The sequence below is a fragment of the Eulemur rufifrons genome, chromosome 6 (genome assembly GCF_041146395.1).
Source record: "Eulemur rufifrons isolate Redbay chromosome 6, OSU_ERuf_1, whole genome shotgun sequence".
Lineage (NCBI taxonomy): Eukaryota > Metazoa > Chordata > Mammalia > Primates > Lemuridae > Eulemur > Eulemur rufifrons.
This window is the reverse complement of record NC_090988.1, coordinates 25,481,037-25,488,896: the sequence shown is the minus strand read 5'-3', so window position 1 is coordinate 25,488,896 and position 7,860 is coordinate 25,481,037. Positions and strand designations below refer to the sequence as shown.

Below are 7,860 nucleotides of genomic sequence, written 5' to 3'. Positions count from 1 at the left end.
AATTCAGCCCTTCATAATTCAGCCAGTCCCCACAAACTGTTTCAGAGGAATTCCTAGGAGCACTAATCCTCCATTGGCTTAGTAGGGATTCAGGTCCTCATCTATAACCTTAACATGTGCTAAAACATGTGCCTCCTGGGCTCCACTATGGATGTAACAGGATGTCCTTATGAAAATTCCTTTACCTTTGTTTGAAAGAGGAAAAAAAAAAAAAAAAAAAAGAACACCTTAAACCTCCTAAATGTTGATGAGTCAAACAGGATGATAATATTTACTCCCCTGTTATCACCCCTATATTTTGTTTAATGTCATGAATGTAGGGTGTGAACAGGAAGAGGCAAACAGAGTTTCGCAGTTATGCTGGGTAATTAATAAGTTTTGCATCTATCTGGGATATTAGGGTTGTAAATTACAATGAGAGATGTAAAAATGTTAGGCGGAAAGTAAAGCAGAAAGCCCAAATGGGACAGTGAATTAGAGATTAAGTTGGGGGGAGGTGGAAAGGCAGGCCAAGAGCATACACAGAGAGAGACAATGCAGAGAATCCTTCCAAGTAAGAATCAATTGTTCCAGCATTCAGGAAGTGTATATATGGGGTGTGGAGAGGAAAAGGAGAATTTGGGTTATCTCAGTGCAGGCACCGCTCAGATTAGATCTTTTAAATCTGTCCTTCCCAGGGACACCCACATTTACACTTCATTTCAAGCTTTTTGTGAAAAGGTAATGAATTTTACTGAAAAAGCCTCATAGTTCTGACTCCTTATCTTTTTCATCCAGGTAGTATTCATCATCTGTGGTTGTGTCGGTGTCACAATCTGAGTCTACTGGGTCCTCCTCATAGATATTAAGCGGTTCACTAGGAGATAAGCCATCCTCTGGCACCTGAGTGCTAGGAGAATTTGAGCCTAATGACTCTGATGGGTTGGGAGGGTTAATCACATCATCTTTTAGGAAGCCAGGGTTTTTAAGAAAACTTGGTTTCCATAATCTTCCTTGTGTCAGTGACCTCTTTACATTTTCCAAGAAAGCTAACTGTTGTTCTTTCCCAAAAATTCCATAGTCAATAGGTCTGGATATAGACATTGCAGACCTGGGACCTGTTTTTGTCCTGCCGCTATTATACAAAGCCCAACTTTCATTTTCATCACAGGAAGGAAGTTCAGAAAAAGATCTGAATCTTCGACTATACCCATTGTTGATAGAGAATTCATTCCCAAGGGTCAGTTGACTCAGGGCATTGTCAACAGAAGTACTTTCAGAAAAATGGCGCTCCCTGACTTTTGGGGGAAGACTTTTTCGTAGCAGATCACCATGCACATTAATGCTTTTTAAGCTCTTTGACCGATAGAGGTGTGGCTCAGACTCCCACTCCAGAGTTGAAGCACTCCTTTGTTGCTGCTGAGAACTGGCCTGTGGGATGCTTATTCTAGGTTTCTGTGCAGGCTCCAGTGGAAGAGGAGGGCTCAGCCTCCTCTGATGGTCAGAGAAATCTGCTTTCCTGAGGCTGCTGAATGTGAGCTGGGCTGGGGCTCCTGATTCTCTTTCCAAATTCTGGGCTAGTGTAACACCTTTAGAATTCTCACGCTCCAGTGGTGACTCTGAGATATTTTTAAACTCATCCTGACGTACTTGTGAAATGCTACTAGACTTCAGACTGCTGAACAGGGCAGAAGGTTCTCTGTTGGATATTACAGTAATCTGGAGAGGGTTCTCAGAATTCCTGACATTCATTCCATTACTACTCAACCTGCTTTCACCTGTGGATTCTGAAGACTTTGGAGTAGGCTCAGGAGACAGTGGGCTGCAATCCAGTGTGCCAAGAGATAAATGGCCAAAGCCAGACCTGCTCCCACTTTTCGGGAAAATAGTAGCTACATGTCTTCTAGGGCTTAAATCTTTAGCTGGGAATTTTCTGCTTGCTTTAGACATGGCTGTGAATCTGTGTTTAACTGAAGGTCTGTTTTCCTCTTTTTCTAGATCATCCAAGAAAAACTCCTGCATTTCATCTTTGGCCTTCCTGCTCTCTGTCATATTTACCTCCTGACTTCTTGGAGGTAATTCTCTGGTTTCAGACAGCAAACTCTCTAAGTCTGGTTCACCTGACTGAGTCTCCTCAACAAGCTGTAATTTTTGCAGTGCTGGAGTAAGAGCAAAGACTTGGCTCTCTGAGTCAGAAAGTATTTTATTAGTCATTTTTTGGTAATTGGTTCCAATTTCCTCTCTGCCTTCCCTAGGATGTGATCCACTGGAGCTATCATCTACAGCTCTGGGTCTCTGATCTTTGTGAGGGCACTTCCCACTTCCAGTAGATGTAATGGCTATACCACTACCTGCACACTCTCCAGAGCTTCTGGTTTGGGAATTTTCAATATGATTACTATCGTCTGAATGGACTAGGAGAGTAGAGGGACCACTGTTACCTGAATTAATGGATGGTTGACAATTTTCAGATTTTTCTTCTGTAATATTTTTTCCCTGAAGCATCAATGAAGTAGACAGGGTTTCACTTTGCAGTTTTTCCCCTCTTTCTCTCCTGCTTTGTGAATCACCTAAAAGTGCTTTAGCTAAATTATTGACATGATTATTCTTCTGAGCAGAACTGATTGGCATCTGTAGATTTTCAGGTGAAGTTGTTCCAGACTGCTCTTGTGTAGAATAATTTGGTTTGTCTTTTTCTAAAGCATTAGGAAATGTTTCAGTCTCCACTTGAAGTGATTCTGTAAGTGAATCGGTATTTTGTGTATACTGTTGAAGGAGGTTACAGAATTTTTTGCTGGGTTTTCTTGGTAAAGTGTAATATATTGAAACCACCTCAAGACATTTTACATTGTCTTCATCACCAGAAACAGAAAACATACTAGTAGTCTTAAATTTGTGTAATGCTTCCCCACTTTCTTTTCTTGACAAGTCTGAACAGAAGGGTAAAGGGTCTTCATTTGAACGGGAAAATACAGTTGTCCTAGAGGCAGCAATTTTACCATCCTTTTCAGTGCATTCTTGAGAGTATTCCTTTTGATGGTGTCTTTTGGTTAAAGAACCATCTCTAACAGATAAGTCACTTTCCACAGGGTTAATGGTTCTCTCCCAAAGCCTTGGTGTTATAGAAGTATCTGTGTCTGAGACCAGTGACTTTTTTCCTTCATCTCTTCCAGTTGAGGCATATGGACCCCCTGAAGGACCTGACACAGCCTTGTTGATGAGGAATGGAAGTGGTCCTTTTCTAACAGAAGCAGCTCCAGTGATTTTCGTATTTGTCATCCTCCCTGCAGCTTCAGGTGCTACTGGGACTGAGTCTGGCATGACTATAGAACATTCACTCACTGACTCGGGAGAGTTGGGGCTGAATTTGTTTGACGTGCACCTCCCCACTGGATCTTCCACGTTATTTTTGATTTGGAATGGAAGTGGCCCCTTCCTAAACGAAGCAGCCATTATCTTACTTCCTGACTGCCTGCTATCTATGAGAAAACTGGTTGATTTTCTTGGCAAAGTACAATAAATTGTGTCAAGCTCGGAAGCTTCGGAGTTGCTCCGATTCGCCTCCGTGAGACTGCTGCTACTGTTTGTGGGTTCTGATGTACTTTCTGTTTCGCTTAGCTTTTCAATGCAGGATATGCGTCGTCTTACTTTTCCTTTTCCCTTTCCACTCCTGAAAGGGGAGTGTGAATGGCACTTGACAACATCAACCACATCGTCAGGTATAGGCACGTGACTATCGTGACTCTCTTCATTTTCTGAGGGGCTTACAGCAAACTGATTATTTTGGTTCTTCCTAGAATAGTCTTTTTCTTCTCTTTCTCCCACAGATGGATCTTTGTCTGAAGGATTTCTGGAGGACCCTGTAGTAGATGGAATCACAAGAGCATCAAGGAAAGAATTACTTGATGGTGAGGAAGGTGGCAGTCCACCTAAAGAACCACATGAGATCTTGTGGCCAGCAGCCGACTTGCTACACTTGGTGGAGTGAGTTGTGGCACATTGTTCTCCCTCAGTTTCTAAAATAACCGGCTTTTCTGGAGGTTGTGCATTTTGATTATCAGGAGGTTCAGAGCTCTGGTGGTTATTTGCAGTAATGCCTGAAATATCTTCATTTCTTACTGTTACTTCCTGGTGACAACCTTGATTTGGCCTGGGAAAAGATGGTGTTCTGCTCTCCTGAACAAAAGGAAGGGGGGCTGCTAAGCCAAGTTTTCCATTCCCAGTAAACCTCTTATCTTTTTTATGCTCGTTGGGTTTATCTTTGTGTGGTATGTACATTTTGGAGCTATCTTTCTTGGAAAAGACTCTGGGTGACCTTTTTGAACTTACTGTGGTAGGTACATTAAAACCAAACCTGTTGCTCTTGGCTGCGTCCTGGGAGAGGGGATTTTGAAAATCAGGTAAAGGGTTAGAGGTTGCTGTCTGTGAAACAGGTTGGGGTATTTCACCTGTCGTGTTTGTCTGGTCCATCTTGCTTAGCTGTTTGTCTTCTTCCGAAATAGATTCATTTAAGTCTTTCTCATTATTCACTTCTGTGCCCAAGCTATTGGGCTGGCTTTCAGCAAGAGGCAGAGAATCAACTGAATCACTGTTGGTCACAGTGACTTCTGTATGGCTTCTTATTGGACAAAAGGCAGGCTTATCGGGAATAATTTTCTGCAAAGTGACTGTGGGATTCTGAAAATTGGGACTCTGAGGATTCCCTTTGTCATCAGGAGTCTGGGGGAAGGAAGTTTTGAATGAGGATGCTATAGTCTGAGCAATTCCACATGAGCGAGGTTCTTTGTTTACATGTACTTCTATAGGACAGCTGTGCTGTTGGTATTCCAGCCCACCAGATCTGATGTGATAGCTTGAACCAGACATGGAGCAAACATCAGGTGAGCCGAAATGAGGAGTCAACTGGTTCCCATTACCTTGTGATACCTCCATGCTCTCCGGCATGGATGTCTGAAAATCAAACTGCCACGGATGTGGCCCTTCTTGGCCTCTAAAAACATTTTTTCCGTAACTAGAAGAAAATGATTCCCAGCGTTCAGAAGAAACACCACGGCCATGAACAGCTGATGCACTATTTGCTTCAATGGAAGTCATTTCAAAGTCTCTATCAGAAGTGAAGGATTTCCTGCTTTGATGAAAGTCAGACCAGGAAGAACGTTCTTCCTGTTGGCCCCAAAAAGGACTTTGTCCAAATCTCTGTTCTCTGCTTCGTCCAAAGGTATTGCTAAAGAAAGACCTGGCAAATGGGTTGTCTTGATGGTAGAATGGCATATTCTCTGAGTTCTCAAATGTGTCAGGACTCATTGCATTATCCATGGGGGCGTTTAAACTAATACTTTGGTAAACATTCTGTGAATGGTACGATTCATATCTCCTGTTCTCCTGAGGATACCTAGGATACATATACTGGTCAGCAGGATCAATTTCCATTGGTGATGGTGCTCTCGGGAACTCTTCCTGGTTCTGCCAATCTCTGGAAGAATCTGCTCTATTCCATATGATGGATGATAAAGGAGTTCTTTTGGGGCTTTGTTGGTGCCGTGGTGGTACAAATCCACTCTTGTTCTGAATTGTGGATGGAAAATATAAGCTTCTTGCTGTGAAGTGGCCTGTGGCTGGGAAGGCTGATCGTTGCCTGCTGTCAAAACACAGAGAAGTACTACCAAAAGTATTCTTTTGCACATAATCTTCTTTTATGACTCTGGGCTCCCTTGTCCTGTACATATCATAAATTGTCCTTGTCCTAGGAGAAAAGGTTTTAAAACCTTCCCTAGGAGTTCTTGGTCTTAGGATGTCATAGATAGACATATTGGAAGTCTCATTATAGTGATTTTTGTGCCTTCCTGTGATGGTATCATGTGTGTTCCCACTGGAGTAAAAATGACTGAACTGTGTTCTTGATCCATAGTTGAGGGGTGTTCTGGTATTCGCTGAGCTTGCAGATTGTTCCTGAGCCAGTTTGCTATCCAAATCATCTAAAACTAAAAGGAGAATATGAATCAACTTTTTTGTATATGATTTTATAGTTTAATAATTTGAGTTGTTGAATGGCCCTCTTTAAGAAACATAATCATTCATAATTTTATTTTTATCATACTATCATAAATCTGATGACATTAATTTTAATTATGTTTTTAAGACAGTCTGACTTTTCCAAGACTGTAATGGAAGTTTCTTTTTCATACTTTTTCAAAGTAAACCTTCAATAATGCCGTAAGGACAAAAAGCTATATTTTGTCTAACAATGAATTTTAATCATGGTTTCCTTTAGTGCATTTAAAGTGTACTGAATTTTTTAAAGATATGGGCCAATAAAAGGGAATTAATAATACAGATTGCCGTATTGGTTCTACCACTGACTAACTAGACAGCTATGAGTATAATTAAACCACGTGTTTCTGTTTCTTTCATGCCACTAGGTTGCTATAATATTTCCACTTGTGTATATCTCATGGGATTGTAATAGAAATGAGAGTCTGGGCCGGGCGCGGTGGCTCACGCCTGTAATCCTAGCACTCTGGGAGGCCGAGGCGGGTGGATTGCTCGAGGTCAGGAGTTCGAGACCAGCCTGAGCAAGAGCGAGACCCCGTCTCTACTAAAAATAGAAAGAAATTATATGGACAACTAAAATATATATATACAAAAAATTAGCCGGGCATGGTGGCGCATGCCTGTAGTCCCAGCTACTCGGGAGGCTGAGGCAGTAGGATCGCTTAAGCCCAGGAGTTTGAGGTTGCTGTGAGCTAGACTGACGCCACGGCACTCACTCTAGCCCGGGCAACAAAGCGAGACTCTGTCTCAAAAAAAAAAAAAAAAAAAGAAATGAGAGTCTGTAATAGCATGTGATTTCTCAGTTGTACTGTTTAGAAAACAGTATTAACATCAAAAGTTTAGCACCTAATTTATAAACATACTTAGTTTATAAACTAAGGATAGATTTGAGCAATACATATAATTAAAAGCTATATATAATATTATTAAATGATGTGCTAATGACAGATTGTTTTTCCTGGAAAAATTAAGACCCGTTAGCACCCTTATAATACAATACTTTCTATGTGTCAGAAAGCACTTAATATATTAATTGTAAGTTCTTAATATATTAAGCACTTAAGATTAACTCATTAAATCCTCATATAACCTTACAAGGTTGGTACTATTACTGTTCTCATTGTGTAATGAGTAAACTCAAGCATGAAGAGATTAAGTAAATTGCTAAAATCACAATTGTTGGGATTTGAACCCAGTCTGTCTCCTGAGTCCATGCACACAACCACTATACAATGCAACCTCTGTGCTATAAAAGCTCACTTTTTATTTTTTGCTCTTTGTGAACTATAAAGATAATTTGCACTATGAGATGAACTCATAGTTGTTATAAAGATATGAAATTGCTGTTGTCAAACAATGATTACTTTTCTCTCAGTAGCAAGGTTAGAGAGTGGTGTCCAAGACAGGGCCCCCTGACCTCCTTATAATATTGAGGACCTAGGCCAAGCCAAGACCAAGGGCTCATGCTTACTAGGACCACAGTCTCTGTGATCTCAGACAAGTCACAGCATCTTTTCAGTGACATGGTTGGTATTTCTTAAACTGTGTTTATTTAATCATGTCTGACATCTTACCTCAATAGAAACCTGTTAAGACTTTGAATAGAACCATAATCTTTTGAGGTTTTTAGATTCTCTAAGCTCCACCCTGAAATAGATATATTTTACCATATTCATATTATAATAAATCCAAATAAGTTGTACATATTTATTGAAGAAATACTCATTAATGAAAATCAAATCTGAAATAAGAAATAAGTTATAGCATTGTTTAAATCACTGAAGAAGCTTTTGGTTTACAGAAATCTTTCCTTCTGAGTTACATAAAATG

At 40.6% G+C, this 7,860-nt stretch overlaps 1 protein-coding gene across 1 annotated transcript in view; it reads right to left on the bottom strand.

Annotated features, from left to right (window-relative positions):
• Window positions 1-200: 200 nt before the first annotated feature.
• EXPH5 (exophilin 5) overlaps window positions 201-7,860 on the bottom strand; it is a 64,186-nt gene continuing 56,526 nt past the window's right edge. The window contains exons 6-7 of the mRNA XM_069470920.1: window positions 4,010-5,960; window positions 201-3,949 (exon numbers count right to left, since the gene is read on the bottom strand). Coding sequence (XP_069327021.1) covers window positions 745-3,949; window positions 4,010-5,960 — 5,156 coding nt within the window. The 3' untranslated portion in view covers window positions 201-744. The remainder of the gene's footprint in view (window positions 3,950-4,009; window positions 5,961-7,860) is intronic.